Source organism: Canis lupus, chromosome 33, assembly GCF_048164855.1.
Source record: "Canis lupus baileyi chromosome 33, mCanLup2.hap1, whole genome shotgun sequence".
In the NCBI taxonomy this organism is placed as follows: domain Eukaryota; kingdom Metazoa; phylum Chordata; class Mammalia; order Carnivora; family Canidae; genus Canis; species Canis lupus.
Window position 1 is genome coordinate 37,931,706 of NC_132870.1, and position 21,819 is coordinate 37,953,524.

The following is a 21,819-nucleotide window of genomic DNA, read 5'->3' on the forward strand; positions in this document are numbered from 1 at the left end:
CATAGGCAGAGGGAGAGGGAGAGGGAGAAGCAGGCTCCATGCAGGGAGCCCGAGGCGGGTCTCCATCCCTGGTCTCTATCCTGGAGCTCTGTCCCGGGTCTCGATCCCGGGTCTCCAGGATCCCGGGTCTCCAGGATCACACCCCGGGCCAAAGGCAGGCGCTAAACCGCTGAGCCACCCAGGGATCCCCTATTCATAGGATTATTAAACGGAAGTTTTCCGATCGTTCTTTCCCTTAAGAGCGGGCAGGAAATGAGTGAGCGCCGGAGAGCTCTGCTTTCCCCGCCCCCCCTCGCCCCCAGAGAGGACCTTCCCGCGGCGAGGCTCCCTCCCTTGCCTGCCGTGGGCCGAGCGAAGGCCCGTGACGCGCCAGTGGGCTGTGCCCGCGGTGCTCGCAGCGCCCCTGCCTCCCGGGGCCCGGCCAGCGGCGGCCGCAGCGGCGGCTCGGGCTCCCTGCGCCCAGTGCTGCTCCTGGCCAGGCGCCTGCAGCTCAGGACACATCTCAGCTGCGCCCCGGGCCAAGCCTCGTCTGTCTTTTCAAGCTCTGCATGCCACCCAACTGAGAGAGAGAATGGGCACGGGGGATTTTATCTGCATTTCCATGACCGGAGGGGCGCCCTGGGGGTTCAGACTGCAAGGTGGCAAGGAGCAGCAGCAGCCCTTACAAGTGGCCAAGGTAGGACCACCGAAGAGGTGCTGTCGCCGCTGCGTGCTGCGAAGGAGTGAGAGCAACCTGTTGATGGTTTTTTTCAAGTTCTGATTCAGGAGTTTAAATATTAGTTTGAGTTTGGCGCTGATGTTAAATTTTCCTAGGATGCGGGTTTGTTCGTGTTTCGAAAAAACTTTGGAGTAGCATATAGCATCTATGTAATTAACCAGTAATTGAAAGTGGGGGGGGGGGGGAGGGAGTGCCGTATTTATCAGCTGAAGAAAAAAACAAAAAAAACAAAAAAAGCCTAGTTAATTCAGCTCCTCTGACACCCAGCAAGACACTTGGGAAGTTTCTTCTAGGCAGTTTTAGAATTTGCAGTTGAGTTATTGTTTCGTGTTACTTTACTTGGTTCTGGGAGAAGATAAATGCCTAACCTATTGACTTGGTTTTTGGGGACTTGTAGAAAGCGTTGGTAGTGATATTTACAGTGCAACATTTATTGAAAGGCCAGTTTTGGACGATACTTTTAAATACTCTATGAAAAGGTCAGAAAATCTATTTGAAAGAATATTCTTTCAAGGATTTGACAAATAAATGCAAAAATCTATTCCATTCCATCATGCTTACTCATCTAGCTAAGTGCTCAAAATAAAATTCAAAGACACTAGAAATATAATGTAAGTAACTTATAGGAAACTTTGAAATGCATCTAATAACAATTTTAAATGTTTTAGATGTTCCCATCCTATTGCTTGTTTCTTGCTACCAGTTTTCTGGAGGGGATATGATATTGTCTAAATTGGAAGTCAGCTAAAATAAATGTTAAAATGCATGAAATTTAAGAAGCATTTTACCTGATTTAAGTACTAAATTGTAGTATTGTATAAAAGAACATGTTTGATTAATTTCCAATATATATATATAAAATTGATCTAGATTCTTAGGAAATATGTGGACTACTGGCCTTTGTAGTTATTCTTTCTCTTGGCCTTTTTTTTTTTTTTTAATGTTCACTGTGAGGAAAGGAATTTCTATGAAATTTTCTGCTCCTGGGCTTCCATTGCAAAATCCTTTCACAATGCAATGGTGGAATCCTGCCACCTAGTGAAAATTTCAAACATCAAGAATGAAGCATAAAACAGAAGGTGAAAAGCAGAATTTTTAGAACTGGAAAGTTTCTCAGAGACCTCCAGTTCAACTTGCGGATTTTAGATAAGGAAAGAGCCCAGAGAGTTTAAGTAACTTTCCTCTGCTTCCAACTAGCAGTAATTGAAGAATCTGGAAAGATGGTTTCATTGTGTTGCTGTGGGAGTCGATGGCAGGAAACATCAGATGAAACAGGGATACCTAATTTGGAGTGTGCAGAATTCATGAGACTGAACTGGATTTGTTCTGGGTCTGGAATAGCAGTTGGCTGGCTCCAGTTACTGAGATTTGGGTTCTAATTCCAGCTCTGATCTAACTTGTAGCCGGGCCGGAGACAAATCTCTCACCCTTCCTGAGTCATCTGTTGTGAGGTGGTGTGTGTGTGTGTGTGTGTGTGTAGAGGGAGAAAGGAAAATTTTTTGAGTGAGGTAGGAAAAGAGGAAGTAAAGAGGAAGTTGTACTCTTCCCTCAGTGAGATTCTCTATTGCTCTAGTATTTTACTGTTCTAATAGCACAACTTAGAATCTCTTGCCTACCAGTTAAATTGTAGAGACAAAGGTGGCTGGGTGCTGTTTTTCTCTATTAGTTCTTCTGTGGCCAGATCTTAAGAATAGGGTGGGTATTGGGTTTCTCCAACGTCCTCAATGTGTTTATTGCAAAGCAGAACTATTATACGGTGATTCTTTTTGAAGAACTAAGGCAAATTGCTAGTGAAGGGTGCTTGGGACCATTTCTCTGCTGATGACATCTCTATCAACAGGATTCAGAGAGGTTTATGATGTGTGTGTGTCAAAAATTCAATCTTGCTCTTCCGCCAAGTCAACTTTCCTAAAATGCCCTGGAAACATATTTGTGATTTTTTAAAAAAATTATTAAAGTATTTGGATGTTTGTTTTAATTTTCTAGTTTGTGATAGTATGAGTAATTGTTTATTCTAAAATATCATTATGAAAGCATCTGGATGTTTGCCTTAATCCTTGTGTGTGTGTGTGTGTGTGAGAGAGAGAGAGAGCGAGAGAGAGAGAGAGAGAGGAGACTGCAGTGTGCAGTCTAGTTTTTTCCTTTGTGTTAAAGGTGACTAGAGAGCCTTCTAAAGAAAATAAAATTTCTGAGTTAGCATGGCAATGCCTACTTTTGCTGGTCTATTTTTTCTCCTTAATTCAAACTTATACTTAATTTCTTAGACTAGCATTATTTGTTCTAGAAAATCCTTGGAACAAAGTGCTTGTCACTTTCTATGTTATCAAGGTCATGTCCTCAGTGGGATCACTGTTTTTTATTTAAAACTTCAAGTCAACTTGATTCTAGTAATGGTCGCTCAGCTCAATGAAGTGAACGTTGCATGGCATAGATTTCCTCCTTTTCCATGGTGATACTTATGAGGGCTAAGTTGCCTCCAAGAAGCAGGATGGGAGAGGAACAGGGCAGGAAGGCTGGGCAAAGATGGTTGCTAGCAAACACAGTGCTCGCAGTTTTGAAGACCATGCAGACGATAAATTTGGGAATTAAAGAAAAAATATATTAGCAAAGAAAAGGAAATATCAGACAGTGCTTGACAGGCCTCTTAAAATGGGAAGGGTACAAAGCAGTTCTATAGATAACAACAGTTTGACTTGTTATAAAGTATCTGATGTTCAGATTTTTCATGGTTCTGTATCGAATGAAAATTGATCAAGCTGAATTAGTGAAAAAAAAAAAACCCTAGTCTAATGTTATTAACAATGATTAGAAGTTGAGTAGCTTTATAATTCCCGGTAAATAGCCTTCTAGTGACACATTTATCAATTTTGAGAGATGTTCACACATTTTTAGTATTTGGCTGGCTGATTGAACTGTAGGCAAACTCAAACTTTTAAGGATCACTAATAGAAGCATTAGTAATCAAGCTTTTCATTGACATTGATGCTCAAGGACATAAAATTCAGCTTTGTTTTCAAGATTAAATTGAATTTTTAAGAGGCTCAAATAATAACAGTTGCCTGGTTTTTAAGTGTTTATATATCTTTTAATTTATGCTCTAAATACATGTGATAGAAAGCAAGCATTCTAATACAGTTATAGGACAATATTCTGTAAAGTATATTTTCAGGAGATCATTCATAGAAACATTTACTGAGACATTTTCAACATGAAACTTCATTGTATGTATACAGATATTCTTAGAAAAACTATTAGCATTTTACTTTACAAAACTCTTTTTTTTAAAAAAAAGTTTTTATTTATTCATGAGAGATAGAGAGAGGCAGAGACATAGGCAGAGGGAGAAGCAGACCCCACGCAGGGAGCCCGATGTGGGACTCGATCCCAGGACTCTAGGATCACGCCCTGGGCGAAAGGCAGGCGCTAAACTGCTGAGCCACCCAGGGATTTCCAACAAAACTCTTTTTTGGAACATATACTTACATGGCCATGTCTCTGGACATGCTCTTGACAGATCACTTTGGAAAATCTTCATATAAAGAAGTGAGGAGAAATTTTTGTTTTACAAACAAATATTATGAACAATTCAGAAATAACTCACATTTTGAAAATAATGAACAGAGAAATATTTCCATTGTATCCTTTATATGTTTGAATGTTTAGAACTTTAAGCTTTCTTCAAAACATATAGTTATTATTCTCTTATTAAACTTCTCTTCTTTTTTCTTTTTTAGAGAGGGAAAGAGGAAGAGGTAGGGTGGAGAAGGGGCAGAGGGAGAGAGAATCTCAAGCAGGCTCCATGCCCAGTGTGGAACCCAATGCAGGGCTCGATCTCACTACTCTGAGATCATAACCTGAGCCTAAATGAAGAGTTGGTCGTTTAACCTATTGAGCTACCCAGGTGCCCCTAAATTTCGATTCAAAGTTTCAAAGAATTTTTATTAAAATTGAGGTGACAAATTGTAATCATCTATTTTATGAGGCAGAAGAGGATTTAATGATTCTGTATGCCCTCTGTTTAAAACTTTAAATAAAGGTATGTTATTTAGGTAAAGTACAATCAAATAACATAATCTTATCCATTAGTGCCATCAGTGAGGTCTCTGAAATGTTTCAAATAAAATAATTCTGGAAACATAGCTATTTCTAAAGGGAAAAGAAATACTTTAATGTGTTTGGATATGTGTATTTGAGGATAAGTGCTCCTTACTACATATGGAAAGTTAGTAACATCTTTGTTAGACAACATGACTGATAATTTTTTATTGAGTTTTTGAGTGCTTTCTAGAAATTCTAAAATCAAATATGCTTATACAAGTCCAGTGCACACTGTGTAAATCTATTAAGCATATGTTGTTTAAAATCTTTGTTTTGAAATTGTGTGTTTTAAGACAGATCACTGTTTGTTGAAAGACAATCAGCTGAGATAATGACTATGCCATAAACTTCACCATTATTGGAACATGACATGTATGTAGTGGACATTTATCAAGCTCTTTTCAGGAAAATTTTTTTTTTGCAGTATTTTCTTTGCAGGTATTTTTCTCTCCAAATGACCCCCAAAACTTAAGAAGTAGTTTGAAAAATATCTTCATTTTAGAGATGAAGAAATTCAGGCCCAGAAAGGCTAAGTTACTTGCCAAATGTTACGCTGTAAGAAATGGTGGGATTTGATTGCAAATTTGACTTCTACTTCTGAATTGGTAGAAACAGGTGCCTGAGAGAATAAAGGTAGGCTTATAAAAAACAAACCTTATAAAAAAAATAGTGTGCTCTTCATCCAAATGTGATTTATTTAGCCAAGGCATCCCCCCGGTATCAAGATTTATAAACACTCTGAAGGCAATTTTAATGTGTGGTGAAGATTCAGAACCAGTGCTATAGAAAGTTGAGGCCAGATATGTCACCACAGGGATTCCTAAAGGGTGACATGGTATGGTCTAACACTTCCTCACTGTCCTTTTCCCAGATGATATAAGAGGAGGACCAGAGAGACACATAAACTGTCTGAGTCTTTAGCATTGTGATAAAGTTATCATTAGTAATGGGAGAGTTTTCCCTTTCTGAAGCCATGGTCTATGGAATGCCAGGAGGCAAAGAGGTGCTGGGAAGCTTAAAAATGATCATTGTAAAGATTGAAGGTGCCTGAAAGAGGGGCATCTGGCAATATATTCCCTAGCAGGATGTCTTCTTTGTCAGTAGAATTCTAGCCTACCAGGCAGCCTGGGTGGCTCAGTGGTTTAGCACCGCCTACAGCCCAGGGCGTGATCCTGGAGACTCGGGATTGAGTCCCACATCAGGCTCTCTGCATGGAGCCTGTTTCTCCCTCTGCCTGTGTCTCTGCTTCTCTTTCTGTGTCCCTTGTGAATAATAAATAAATAAAATTTAAAAAAAAATTGTGGCCTACCTAGTACCTATGTGAATGGTGGGATGAGAGTAAGGAAGGGTGGGTGTGGGGAATAAAATTGAACAAAGGTACAAGAGGAGGGAGAGAAAAAGACAGAGATGAGATGGATAGAAAGAATGAGAGAGAACGAGTAGGAACTTAACTGTTTGGTAAGGCAAGGATCCTTGCATCTCCCAGGGGTGAATGACTGTCACAGAAAGTGGTAGGATTTGAACTACCTTGCCAGTACCTGACCCAGATAGGCAACTCTTAGCTAGGGACCAGAAGGTGCCAGCTGGCCTCCTAAGGAACTATTGGTGAGCTTGGAAGGGAGCTGGGCAGGAGCCCTGTTTCCCACGGTAGAGAACTGTGCTGTGGTAAAGCTCTCTAGGGCTCCTTGAAGAAACCACACAAGCACCCTAGCATCTGGACGCTAGCCCCAGAGAGGACAGAGATGACCACTCAGTGTTAACCAAAGAAGTGCGACAACCAGAAAGAGAGAAATGTCACTTCATTCAGTTATGACTATATCTACCAGCCCACTCCTTCTTCAGTCTTCCTGCCTTCCACCTGAGAGAAGCTAGAGGGAGGTAGGGAAAGACCAGACAACACCCACCTCTTGGTGCCAAGCCCTGGAGCCTCTCGGGCCGCTTAGGGAGAGAGCCCAGAGATAGACATTAGATTGAAGCCGTAATTGGACTAGACTATTTTAATACCCAAAAGCCAATGGAAATGCATGGGGTCTGACCAAAGTATTATTAAGGGAGGGATTAGGGTTTATCATACTTGAAAGCAGTTGCTGGAAGAAATGAAAAATTCATGTTTATAACTGAATGAGTTATAAAAAACACCTAAAAAACACCAGTTCCATCAGGTTCATATTATCAAGCACACGTATTTGATATATGTTAGCTTGAAAACTTGCCACCAACTCATATAACTTCCAGAGATGATCATGTCAAAGCTATTTTATCTAGGTTGAATGAATGCAAATCTGACTTTGGGCAAAAGAAGAAATGTAAGCTACTTCTTTTTTCTTTTGTTTCTCTTTTGTGGAGTGTGAATCAGCACTTTAATAACCTGGTGTGCGTTTTGCTATTAGGTAGGTACATACTTTCAGTTAGTCTAAAAAAGTGTTTCTTGGGATCCCTGGGTGGCACAGCGGTTTAGCGCCTGCCTTTGGCCCAGGGCGCGATCCTGGAGACCCGGGATCGAATCCCACGTCGGGCTTCCGGTGCATGGAGCCTGCTTCTCCCTCTGCCTATGTCTCTGCTTCTCTCTCTCTCTCTGTGTGACTATCATAAACAAATAAATTTAAAAAATAAAAAATAAAAAAAATAAAAAATAAAAATGTGTTTCTTGAACATTACTGTCAGGGTCCAGAGCTCTCAATTTAAATATAAGTATTCTGAACTTTTACTGGATATTAATCTAGGGTAACTGTTGTTTTTTAAAGAAAGTCCTATTGCAAATTCCAAAAGGTATGTAATATCATTGTGACCTACATATTATACCTAATTGAATAATATTTGTATATTTCTAATAGTAGTGGTTTCCAAAATAATTTAATCTCCCTCCATCAGTTAATAAGTTTCCAAGAATATAAGCTAAGTTATATATTTAGCTAAAAATACTTTACATGTGTATATCTTATAATCGTAGTATATTAACATATGTTATCTCATTTAATACCAGTTGAGTAGACAGTTTAATTAATTACTCTCAGTTTATTGATGAAAAAAAAACTGATTCTGAAAAAAATTATTTGCAAAAATTTATATAAGGGAATCCAAAATCAAATATAATTCTTTCTCCTGTGGCAGGGGCATCATACTACTCTCTGCTTCAGTTTGGATAAAGAGAACAGGCTATCATATAGTAATGCTGAAAACTGCCATAACTGTGATTTAGAGTTTGTATGAAATAGCATGTTACCATCTAAGATTTAACTCTTAAAAACATTTATTTTTTATTTTTTTTAAGATTTTATTTATTTATTCATGAGAGACACAGAGAGAGAGAGAGAGGCAGAGACACAGGCAGAGGGAGAAGCAGACTCCATGCAGGGAGCCTGACATGGGACTTGATACCCTGACTCCAGGATCACGCCCTGGGCTGGAGGCAGGCGCTAAACCGCTGAACCACCCAAGGATCCCCTCTTAAAAACATTTGTAACAATTTCTTCTTTTAATGGGCTTGAGGAAAAGGATTATGGGAAATGCATCTCCAAGGTCATGTGCAAAGAGAGACAAGATTGGAAAGTGAACCAATTTACTTGTAGCTAAACTTAAAAAATACATGGATTCCAAGATTTGTGTTGTGTCTATTCTACTAGATGCATGATGAAAGACATGAGACTTTTATAAAAGGAAATGGAGAATGCCTACATAGCTTCATTAAACAATCCTTAAGAGTGGGGCACCTAGGTGGCTCTGTTGTGTGGGCCTCTGACTCTTGGTTTCTGTTGAGGTCATGAGCTCATGGGTCGTGGGGTGGAGCCCTGCATCTGGCTCTGCACCCAGTGGGGAATCTGCTTGAAGATTCTCTCCCTCTGCCCCTCCCCACCATTCTTTTGCATGCTTGTGTGCTCACAAACACACTCTTTGTCTTTTGAGTAAATAAATAAATAAATCTTAAAAAACAAACAAAAACCAGGGATGCCTGGGTGGCTCAGTGGTTGACCATCTGCCTTTGGCTCAGGACGTGGTCCTGGGGTCCCGGGATCGAGTCCCACATCGGGCTCCCCACAGGGAGCCTGCTTCTCCCTCTGCCTGTGTCTCTGCCTCTCTCTGTGTGTCTCTCATGAATAAATAAATAAAACCTTTAAAAAAAAATTTAAAAACCCAGTCCTTAAGAGTGAAGAACATCATGATGTTAAAAGCCTTATATGAGAACAAAGTATTAGTTATTTCATTGTTTGACCACCTCAATGAGAACATATTTATAGTATTGAATGACCTTAGGCATTTTATTTTTTTAAATTCTTTTTTATTATTAAAAAGTAGAGTTGGCCAGGTTCTCAGCAAATTGTCTTCAATGTCTTTGTGAAATCCATTGGTATGTGACAGATCACTGGCAATAGTAGGTCCACTTTGGTGTTATGATGGTCTGTTTGTAGTTTTCTTAACTTGCTTTTAAATGTGGTGTGTTTCAGATAAATATATTGAAAAACACTCTGGATTTGGCATTTGAAACATTGTGCAAAAGTGCTTGTCTCTTGATTATCCAACAAATAGTATTCTTAACCTTGATTTTGGGTTTTTATAATCCTGCCCATCCATGTTTGGCTTTTCTGCTTTTATTTGGAAGCAGTTTGGGTCTTGGATTGGTAAAACGATTGAGTGGATGAGTTTTCCTGAAAAGAATTACAGGTTTATTCTCTAATTATGCCTATGCAATACTCCTTCCTTTACTACTCTTCCTTCGTTCTCTTTACCAAAATTTTCCTGGCTTGAATTTCACCATTTTAGGATACAGATGATTTTTTTCCCTAAGAAATTTTTAAAAAGATTTATTTATTCATGAGAGACACAGGAGGCAGAAACAGAAGTAGGGAGAGAAGCAGGCCCCCTGTGGGGAGCCTAATGTGGGACTCCATCCCAGGACCCCGAGATCATGCCCTGAGCCTGATGCTCAACCACTGAGCCACCCAGGTGCCCCCTAAGAAAAGTATAATAACAGCCGATGAGTGTTATTTTCCCCAAACATCTTACTGATGAAATAGTATTTTCTGGAGATAATTTTCTTTTTTTTTTTTTTAAAGATTTTTATTTTATTATTCATGAGAGACACAGAAAGAGAGAGAGAGAGAGGCAGAGACACAGGCAGAGGGAGAAGCAGGCTCCATGGAAGGAGCCCGACGTGAGACTCGATCCTGGGTCTCCAGGATCATGCCCTGGGCCGAAGGCAGGCGCTAAACTGCTGAGCCACCCAGGGATCTCCCTGGAGATAATTTTCTTTAAGAAATTCCTATATAATGTTTCCTGAATGTAAGCACTTCTTTAACAACTTTTTAAATATGATGTGAAAATTCTGTGAGGTTATCATTGTTTGAGATCCCCATTACAGTCAGAAAGAGGTTAAATGACTTCCCCAGGTCACAGAGGTAGTTAGGGTTAGACCTGGATTTGGCTCCAGGATTTGTACTCTACACACACAACTCTTGTGGGTCTGGTGTATTTTATTCATTTTCACAAAGGGGTATAAAGTCAGTGAATTTAGATGGTAACTGGGTACTGACTTTCTACCTCCTGCATGGCTCTTGGTCTGTTTCCTGTTCTGTATGCCTTCACTTAGGACTTCAGCCCAGGCCCTTTCTCTTTGTCTTTCAGATAACTATAAGCCTTTTAACTGTCTCCCTGCTTTGGGTTTCACATTCCTCAGATTTGTGCTACAGAGAGCTGCCAGAGAGATTTTTCTAAATCACCTGTTATATCACTGCTTAAAATACTTCAAAGTCTCCCCCATCATAGTCATCAAAAGAGCCATTAACATTGAAGAAATCTTATTATGTACAGACAATTGAGCACTTTATGAATTATATTGTACACAGTAGCTTTACCTCCTTTTTTTTTTTTTCTGCAAATAAGGGAACTGAGAGTTAGAGAAGTTAACTAACTAACTAAATAAATAAATAAAAAGAACACACAGCTGGTAAATGGTAGTAGGTCCAGGACCAAGGCCAGTTTGATGCCAAAGCCCATGCTCTGAGCTGCTCCCCGCAACCAGGGCTTGTTCACTGGCTTATGACTCCACTGTGGCACCCATAACCCTCCATGATCTGGTCCCTGCCATACTGTCCAGCCCCATCACCTGGAACTCTCTTAAATGAGCACTTAGCCATTTGAAAATAGGACAGTTGGGATCCCCGGGTGGCGCAGTGGTTTGGCGCCCGCCTTTGGCCCGGGGCGTGATCCTGGAGACCCTGGATCGACTCCCACGTCGGGCTCCCGGTGCATGGAGCCTGCTTCTCCCTCTGCCTGTGTCTCTGCCTCTCTCTCTCTCTCTCTGTGTGACTATCATAAAAAAAAAAAAAAAAAAGAAAAAAGAAAATAGGACAGTTTTCTCAAAACACTCTGCCTTTCTAGCTATTAAGATTCATTCCTGCTGTGTGCCCCCCTTCCTCTGGCACCTACCCTAACACACTTGGGAGAAATTTTACTCACTCTGGACAACTGTGTTCAGAGTCCGTTCTCTGGGAGATCTGAGTCAATTTTCTGGTCAGAGGGAAGTAACCATTTGCTCAGCTGTGTTCCCTTTATCACACACAGGTTTCACTGCATGCCCTTGTACACTTTGCTACCTCTGGCTATAATTTTTGTACACATGTTTATTTCTTCCATTACACCAGTCATATCCAAAATGTTTTGATTGGGCCTCCTTAAGTAAAACAGTTTTAAGTGTAGTCCATTTATATATACATCATATACATTTGAATGGTGTGTGTGTGTGTGTATATATATATATATAGGATATAGAAATGAGTACATATACATATATGTAATACTGCGCTAATATTTTGTGTACTAAATACAATATATCAAAAAAATTTTAAGAATAAAAAATATTGCTGATTTTATCTTTGTTTTAAACTAATACTTTTTTTTTTTTACTTTGACAGCACAAAAAAGCTTCTCATTCTCACTGACCAGAAGTTTCTTTTTTCAGTGAGACTTATGTGATTAATAGACCCTATGATTCCAAAAATCCGAGTTTGACCCCATGTGGTATATATAATTCAGAGGTCTAGTGAAATTTTAATTCATTTCAATACTTGAATCTAAAGACTGTCATGGATGAAAAAGAGAACCTCTTAACATAGGTAGATCCATATTGAGGAAATAAAACACAAACTAGAAATTATTTTTCATTTTCAACTGATAATGCAAATGTTTTGTTGTAATTTGAGGAGTAGATTTCTATCTTCCTTAATAACCACATTTTGTCCTTACAAACTAATAAAATAGGCTACATTTTCATATTTTAGTGTTAAAATCTCACTGATACTTTTTACTTGAAAGATTGAAAACCTGTTAGAAATTCTTTTTTTCAGGGCACCTCAGTGGCTCAGTCCAGTTAAGAATCTGCCTTTGGCTCAGGTCATGATCCCCGGGTCCCAGGATTAAACCAGCTTCTCTCTCTCCCTCTGCCTGCCATTCCCCTGCTTGGGCTTGCACATACATGTACTCTGTCAAATAAATAAAATCTTTAAAAAAAAAAGGAAATTCTTTTTTTTTTTCTAGTTAGGTGTGTAGATAAGACATTTAATTAATTAATTTATTTTTAAAGATTTATTTATTTACTTATGATAGACATAGAGAGAGAGAGAGAGGCAGAGACACAGGAGGAGGGAGAAGCAGGCTCCACGCCAGGAGCCCAATGCCGGACTCGATCCCGGGACTCCAGGATCGCGCCCTGGGCCAAAGGCAGGTGCTAAACCGCTGAGCCACTCAGGGATCCCCTAGATAAGACATTTTAAAGAATAACACACAAATAGTTCTCAACTAGAAAAATTACATCATTATAGAAACATCTTCAGTAACTCTTCAAAATCTTTGTTTCATCAATTTCTTCTTTTGAAAAGTTGCTTTCAAAGCAATTTATTGTAGGGGACGTATTGTATTTATTATTCTAAAACATAGGCCAGGTAACCGATGACTAAGAGCTACTTATTCCAAAAAAAGTCAATAAATTTGGAATATTAATTTATCTGCTAAATAAAACTGTGAAACATTCTTAGATTCTACAACTCTTATAAAGATTTGCAAGAGATACCATTGAACCTCAGAGATAGAAATTTCTATGATATAAAAATTTTCCTGGTCACTTCCTATATAACTGCAACATGTTTTAAAGATCCTAGTATATTTTAAATATGAGCTTTTATAAAATTAATCATACTGATGACATCTGTAGCACTTTTGCACTGTCTTCAATTTATTTTGTTATACAAATTTGCCTTCAAATTATGCACTGAATGATTTTTATGGAAGGCACCTCCATAACCATACCCTAGAATCTTTTCTTGGGTAAGATTATGTTAAAGCAGCTGCTTTCTCAATAGTGTTATGTACATTTTTCTCCATAAATGCTGACTTTTAAAAAATTAAATAACTCATTTACCTTTGAGAACTTATCTCTATGATCTTCCTATTAGTTCTCCAAAGGAATAGTTCTTCATCTATGAAAATATCAAAGTAGAATCTTGAAAATACTGTAGGTTGGGACATACCAACAACATGTTCTTTTATTAAATTTTACAACAAACTTCCCCCAGCATGTAGTTTGTTCTAATATTGTTTCTACCAATTTCTTGGGGGGTTTTTTGCATCTTAAATAATATTTTCAACGATATTTGCTAACAAAAAATACATTTTAGTTTGTTGCCAAGTGTACTATTTTAGCCATTTTTTTTATTGCATCCATGAAGAATTTTCTGAACATTATCATTTGCTTTAAATTGTGTAGTTTTAAACTGAGTTGCCTGACTTTAACCATTGTTGGGAAAACAACTCTAGAATTTTTTTGTGTTCTGGATGTGTTATTAAATATCTTAACTGACCACTACTTCACTCTAACACTGGCTAACATTGATACTGGAGAGCTTGGTTCTTGTCTCATGGAGTCGAAGAGTGAATCCCCGCAGACAACAGGGAGTGAGCAAAGTGATAGAAATTTATTAACCAGACATCCAGAGAAAACCCTCAAAAGTGAGAAAGGTCAGGACAGGGTTGTCACTGAGGGCTTTTATGGTCTGTCTTTTACAGGAAACTGACCAGGGAACTTGGTAAATTTCTTGTCAATATCAGGGTGGATATTTAGAACAAACATGGTGGACTTGTAACTATCATAATAACAAACAAGATGTTTTTGTAGATATCATGAGCCCAAACAAGGTGTTCCCTTCTCTCCGGTTAATACCTCCTCCATAACATTTCTCCACATCTGAGATTTCTGTGAGCCTAGTCAAGTGGTCCATGGCCTTGAGATTCTTGTGCCTTCTTGGTTTGAGCAGGGACTATTCATCACACCTTAATGACATATTTCTTTGTGGTCTGGTGAGTTTCTGCGATTACTTAGTAGCCATTAAAGAAGGATACACCTAACATTTTGGAGCTAGGGAACCAGGTTTATTTTTTCTGTTTTCTTGGGATGGGTAGGAGCCTGACTCTGGGGCCTTTCCCTTATCTTTCCCTGCCTAGCCCTGCCCGCCCCTAACTCGTTCCTACCTCAATATGATCTGCACAATATAGTAAAGCTCCTTTCTAACAACAGTGAATATAAATTAATATTCCAAATAGTCTTCTTGGTAATTTGGGATATTTTATCTACCTGTCATATGATTAGGCAATAATGATTTTTAATCTCACAAAATGGCTGATGAAGAGTTTCTGTAGGATTATAGAGAAGGGTTAACTCTGCCATATTCTTGTTCTCTTGTACTTGAAATGTAAATCTTACCTTTATTTAATAGCTTCCTTTCAGGAATATTTTAAAACTTGTGTCATTTTGTGGGAGTTAAAATTGGGTAATATCAAGGAAATTAATCAAGCACTGTAAAACATTATATATTATAATATGCTGAGAGAGAACGAACATGTAAGGAACCATCGTTCCTTTCTGCCATGTTGGGAGGTCCCCCGTTCAGTGGGGTCACCTCAAATATTATATGAAACTCATAACTGCTTGGACTAGACGACCAGGGCACCTATGTTAGCTGTTACGCTAATGTAGATTAAACATTAGTTGGTACTCATTTCCTTCTCATTTCTGAGATGAAAATAAATGTCCATAGATGTTTCAGCTGCCTTGGCAGCTACGTGCAGTTATGTCCAGGCACTGTGCCCTACAAGTATGAAAAAGGGCCCTGGAACAGAAGCATCCTTGGCAAGTTCATGGAACCTTAAAGATGCCAGTATAGCTGGTACATATTTCCATTAGAAATTGCTATAGAAGGCCTCCTGTCTTAACAGTGATAAAAGTGAAAAACCCTCTCTCCTGGGAACCCGGAGCATGTGGTTATTTTCCCATCATTAAATGATTAACATACTGGTCCTACTAGGACAACTTTGAACTGTCCTCTTCATATGTCCTCCTTATCCATTTCAGCTTTTCATAATGCAACAGCCTACTGACCAGTGTCTAGAACACTTTATTTAAATGAATAAATTGCCACTGCCTCTCATGTGGAAGTTTAGTTAGAAATTATATGAAACGAATCTTTCTCTTCCTCTGAAATTGATCCTCCCAGGGAGAGAAGAATAATTTAAGGAGTGTTAAGGAGAATTTGATACATGGAGCCTGTTTATTTTGACCTCGATGTCAAACCTAGGATAAAGAAAAGTTTTGTATTTTCTAGTGTGTCTTAATTTCATTTCTCCTTCAAAAAAGAGATATTCTTTTTTTTTTAATCTTTTTTTAAAATTTTTATTTATTTATGATAGTCACAGAGAGAGAGAGAGAGAGAGAGGGGCAGAGACAGAAGCAGGCTCCATGCACCGGGAGCCTGATGTGGGATTCGATCCCGGGTCTCCAGGATCGCGCCCTGGGCCAAAGGCAGGCGCCAAACCGCTGCGCCACCCAGGGATCCCAAAAAAGAGATATCCTTATTTAGATATTGTTTGGGAACTGACCTTTGAACGGACAAAAGCATTTTAATGCTGCCATTTCTGTGTAACTTTAAACACATTTTTCTGAGCCTCATTTTCCTTATTTGTAAAATGGGGTGCTATGTAATGAAATTTCTGTTTTTGTAGATAAAAGGTGTCACCAGTTTGACAGGTGAATCTGAGACCCAAAGAACTGGTTAATAATGTATCTTACCAAACTGTAGATATTGTGTATTCAGATATCACATAGTAATCATGCAGTAAAGGAGTCTCTCATCATCATCATTGTTCTAACTAGAGGAAGAAGTAATTGTCTTCTACGCAAGTTTATTTTTTCTTCAGAAGTTAAGAAAGCACTAAACCAAACCTTTGGTTTATACAAATGGAAGTGAAGAGCATGAAAGGCAAATAGAACAAGATGTGATACTTCTTTCACCCAGTGTCAATATTTATTTTTGATAAAATGCAACAGTTTGCAAAATGTTTGCAGTATCAATGATTAACCACAATTTCTTTGTTATGCAGTTTAATTAGTTTAAGGCAAATGGATCCTAAAATTATACATTATACAAGGCCAAATAAAATGATTGTCTTGCTTAAATATAGTACAGATTTTTAAAAAAGATTTTATTTATTTATTTTAGATAAATAACATGAGTGGGGGAAGGAGCAGAGTTAGAGAGTCTTCAAGCAGACTGCCTGCTGAACACAGAGCCTAAGGCAGGACTCGAACTCACAACCTTTATTAATCAAGCACTATAATTAAAATCATCATCATCATTATTATTCATTATTATTATCATGACCTGAGCCTAAACCAAGAGTTGGTCACCCAAATGACTGAGCCACCCAGATGTGCCCAGATTTTTTTTTAAGGAAAGTACCTGAAGCTATAAAGAATTAATAGCATATAATTGTGTTGAGCTCTGTTTAGAGTGAGTGGACTCTGACTCTTTCAGGCATATTAATCTCTGTGCTTCAGTTTCCCCATTTGTGAAGTGAGGATAGTGTTAGGACCGATCTCTAAGGATTATTTTCAGGGTTAGAAATTATAAATATAAGTCACTTAACACAGAGGAAACATGAAGTGGTTTTAAAAAAAATTACTAGTATCACCTCTTGTGGTTATTTAATTTATTTAACCAACTTTTGTGAAATTGAAGGAATATTTGCTGTCTTCTACACAATACCTTTTAAAATCTGGATCTCAATGTCATTGGAAGGGCCCCTGCAGTCCTTGGGATCCCTCCCTGTGGGATGGCATTTAATGGTTTCAGAATGTGGCCTCACACTCCCTGAGTAAGAAGCCATGCCCCTTTCCTTGGAAACAGCATATGGAAATCATCACAAAGAAAAGGAATCATTTCAAGTGCTTTGAAAATATAAAAGAAAATAAATTGTCCCTGGTAAGTAAATATAGGACACTGATCTCTGAGTAGTTAGGAGAACTCAGTGCCAGGGCCTTTGGCGAAGGCTAATGAGTACTTCATTCCCTCCCCCAACGACACCCCCGCACTCTTCTCTTCCAAATTAGAAGTTATTACTATATAAGGCTGCTTTTTCTAAGTAAATGATAATACATTAAGCTCTTGGTGTTTTTAGCTTTCCAAACAGTGATGAGTTATTTTCATCAGTCAAGATCAAATGAAAATGAAAAACAAAATTTGTGAAAGGCTCAGGCCTTGGGAGTCAGATATTACCCTGGAACTCACCTTCATTTTATTTCTTTTGTGAGAAACACAACATTTTCCATTGGATGGCGCTTAGCATGACTGATATTAGGTTGAATTGTGTAAATATTATATTACGTTTATTGGCTGCTGCAGGGAGTCCAAATGCAGTGACCCATTTTGGGTCTCCAGTCTCCTGGCTGCTTGCCTGCCAGATGGGGAAATGTTGATCAGAAGAGATTTCATCCTGAGGCAGAGCTGCTATCAGGAATGGAAACGCATCATTGTGTGCTTTCTCTATGCCCAGATCACCCTGGAGCTTCATGCTGAGTGAGTTACCAGGGTTCCTTCAGGGCTGAGGGGAGACACAAATTCAATTAAAGATCCCATTATGATATTTATTCCATTTTGTTCTTTATTACCTTCACTAGTCTGAGCCTCTGCTTCTTTCTTATTTGAGAAAGTAAATTCCTTCTTCTCTATCTTCACTGCCTCCATTCTCCTAATTCTCACTCTTTATCTAGTTCTTTTTATGCGTCTCTTACCCCACAGAGTTTTCTAAGCAAATTAAGACATCAAATCTGATGTTGCTTTATCTGCAGAAGAAAGAGGAGAGATACCGTGTGTGTGTGTGTGTGTGTGTGTGTGTGTGTGTGTATGAGAGAGAGAAAGAGAGAGAGAGAAAATACAAGAAATTCTGCTAAGTCTCTCTTAACTGATTTTCATGGAAGGTAATAACATACTGGATTTTTTGATTCAGGCATGAGATGAACAGCAATGGAGGATTATTTTGTCTTTATAAGCATTTTCTGGGAGTGTGTTTTCAGTGGTTCAGCACTTCACTCCTAGAAACACCTTTTTAAATTTTTTAAAGGCTTTTCACCTCCTTTCACTATTTCTGTTCTAAGCTGCTTGCTTCTTCCTGTGAGGCTGTTCTCATTTTCTCCCAACATGACATGTTTGTTCTTCCCTCGGTCCTCTGTAATTTTGCCCATGACCTTTCCTGAAATAGAATGTTCTTCTATTTGTTTCTCCCAGGCACCTAGTAGGTATACAATAAAGACTGTTACTTTTTAGCTGATTGGTTAATACTGACTCCTCTTTGTAATTGACCAAGTGATAACATTGCATTCAGTCAAAAATAAATACATATTTGTTTGGAGAATTTTATAACTTCATCAGAACCTTTAAGGATGAAAACATGAGTTGAAGTTCACATCTGCATCAAAGCCAAGTGGGAACCTGAAGACAGTTATGCTTCGGGATTGAAGATAAGGTTGGAGGGCTGGGACAGAGATGGGGACAGAGGACAGCAGGGACTGGGGTGGCAGGGATTAGGGTCTGTAGCACAGCATGAAACAAGGAGATATTTGCTTTAGGTATTTACAATACTTCTAGACTGGAACTCTTACTCAGGCCCTAGGTGTCCCGGAGCCAAGGTGGCAAAGAGTGTTGTCAGTGTGTGATATACCTTCATATTTTGCACTTAAACAAGAAAATATTATTTTTGGTATGGACATTTCTAATTAGCATTTCTAGTTAAAAAGTTTGCATTTTTCCATACTTCTATTGGCACCTTGCTCTTTGAAAGCAAGACCATAGCTATTGGGATCTTCTAAAATAGTGCTCTTTGAGCATCTGCCTTTGGCTCAGGGTGTGATCCTGGGGTCCTGGGATGGAGTCCCACATTGGGCTCCTGGCGGGGAGCCTGCTTCTCCCTCTTCCTATGTCTCTGCCTGTCTGTCTCTCATGAATAAATAAAATCTTTAAAAAATAAATAAAATAGTGCTCTTCAAGGTGGATGATATACATGTATATTATACATATGTGTCATTAGATACTTAGGGCACACTTATATACTTATTGAAGTGTTGTTGAATAAATAAATGAATGACTCGATGTACATCTGTTATTCTTTAGTGGGAGAATGGCAACCACTATAAAGCCTGATCTCACTGAAACTTTACCTGATGCTTTTTTAAATGTGCAATTTATTTAAAGGGTAATTAGAATAATAATATATGTTTTATATGTGTGCGATCATATTTTTATTTGATATTATGTAGTAACAAGGCACCAATCCAAAGGGTGCAGTGAAAAGCCTGAACTGAACTGAGAACTGGGAAGCCTGAATTCTATGCATGGTTCTGATGTGACTTTGCTCTGTGACCTTTAAGTGTGGTGTCATTAAAATTATCTGACTCTCAATTTCTCTATTTATAAAAGGAAAGATTTAGGATAGATGATTTTAAGGTCTCTTTCAGCTAGGGTCTATTTTATTTTATTTTTATTATTATTTTTTAAGATTTTTTTTATTTGACAGAGTGAGTGCATAAGCAGGGGGAACCAGGACAGGGAGAAGCAGATTCCCTACTAGATGGGGAGCCTGAGGTAGGGGCTTGATCTCAGGGGCATGATCTCTGGGATCATGACCTGAGCCAAAGGCAGACATCTAACTGACTGAGCCACCCAGGCACCCATTAGCGAGCATCTATTTTAAATCAAGAAGATAATAGGTGCAAGAAAATGTCCATAAATAGTCGCATTTTCTCTGTTAGCTTGAAAAATAAAGTAGTAATTTTTGGGAAGAGCAATTCTTTCTTTTTTTAAAGATTTATTTATTTATTTGAGAGAGAGAGTGGGGGGAGGGGCTGCAAAAGAGGAAGAGAGAATCTCCAGCAGGCTTCCCAGTGAGCAAGGAGCCGGATGCAGGGCTTGATCCCAGGACCCTGAGATCATAACCTGAGCCAAAGTCAAGAGTCTGATGCTTAACCTACTGAGCCAGCCAGGCTCTCTGAAAGGGAAAATCTTTATACAGCATTTTATGGTAATTTGATTTGCCTTTCTCCAACTTATAATTTAAACATATTTGTTTTAAAAAAAAACACAAAAATTATCAAAAAGGTATCAATTTAATGTATTCTTTCACAAGATTTTCTTTTTCTATGCTTAAAATTGTATTGAGTGAATTACCACTGCATTTTCTTATGCTTCTTTTTTCAGTAGACACTCAATTCTTTTTCTTTATATTTTTCTAAATAATGAGAGAGTTCCCTAGCATATGCTAATGTAACCAGTATATTTTAAAAATACCATTAAGAATTTGTGGATTTAAACACAGTTGATGTTTTTAAAAATCTAACTTCTCTACTCAGACCCTGGATGTGACATAATTCATAACTTTTAAGTTTTGTTCTCCTTACCTTACTAGAAATTCCAAAGAGACAATGGGTGTGGACCATCTCATCCAGTAAAACCACTCGTTCTGATCTAGCTGTTCACTTCTGTGAGGTATTCTAGTTAGATGGAGAAGAGGGAATGTATTTGATATTCCTCATCTATTCCTTAAACCTCTCTCACTAGGAAAAAATGTCTCAAAAAAGAAAAGGAGAGTTTTTAACATATTGGCCTTGATTAGTTTAGTTCCCCATCTTAAAGTGCTAGATTCTTTTTTTTTTTTAAGATTTTATTTATTCATTCATGATACACATAGAGAGAGAGAGAAAGAGAGAGAGAGAGGCAGAAACACAGGCAGGGGGAGAAGCGGGCTCCATGCAGGGAGCCCGATGCGGGATTCGATCCTGAAACTCCAGGATCGTGCCCTGGGCCAAAGGTAGGTGCCAAACCGCTGAGCCACCCAGGGATCCCCCTAAAGTGCTAGATTCTTAATCAGATCGTGTCTCTATCCCACAAGTGGATTGCTCAGAGTTTATGGCTTTTTTTAAAAAAAGGAAAATAGCTAGAATTGAAAACGGTTTTTATTTTTGGATTATGAAAGATGACACATTGTTCTTATAAAAACGATTCAAACATTACAGAAAAGGATAAAAATAAAGTAAAAATCATACAGCCCAGAAATGATACATTATTAACATTTCTTTTTTTAAAACATTTTGTTTATTTATTTGAAAGAGAGAGGACAAGCAGTGGGAGCAGAAGGCAGAGGGAGAGAAAAGGCAGACACTTAATTGACTAAGCCACCCAGGCACCCCACAATATTAACATTTCAGTGAAGAATTATTTAGACCCCTCTTCCAGCACATGTGCTAACTTACAGTCACACTTACATTCAATTCTATGTGAAATGAATGGTACTAAATGAAGTCCTTATCAAGTAACGCTGCACAAATACCATGTTGTGTCAATGAATACTGATGTATATCATAATTTTTAATGGCTGCATGCTGTTGCATTGTATGGACTCACCACTGTTTATATAACCCATCCCCTCTTGAACATGTAAGTTTTTTCTAAATTTTCAACATTAAAATTAGTACTGAGATGAATACTTTTGTCTTTATAAAATATATTTGTGTACTGGTCTGATCATTTCTGCAGAATAAATCCCTAAAAGTAAAATCACATGTCTGAGGGCATGCTATATTCTTTGGTGAAAATGAAGACTATCTGAATAAAGATATAAAGAGAAGTTTTCTT

General features: G+C 38.4%; 1 protein-coding gene across 2 annotated transcripts in view; it reads left to right on the forward strand.

Moving 5' to 3' along the window:
* The first annotated feature begins 394 nt into the window (after positions 1 to 394).
* Positions 395 to 21,819, forward strand: part of SYNPO2 (synaptopodin 2) — a 181,449-nt gene continuing 160,024 nt past the window's right edge. For both annotated transcript variants that reach the window (XM_072810458.1, XM_072810459.1), the window contains exon 1: positions 395 to 676. In XM_072810458.1, the coding sequence (XP_072666559.1) occupies positions 572 to 676 (105 nt within the window). In that variant the 5' untranslated portion in view covers positions 395 to 571. The remainder of the gene's footprint in view (positions 677 to 21,819) is intronic.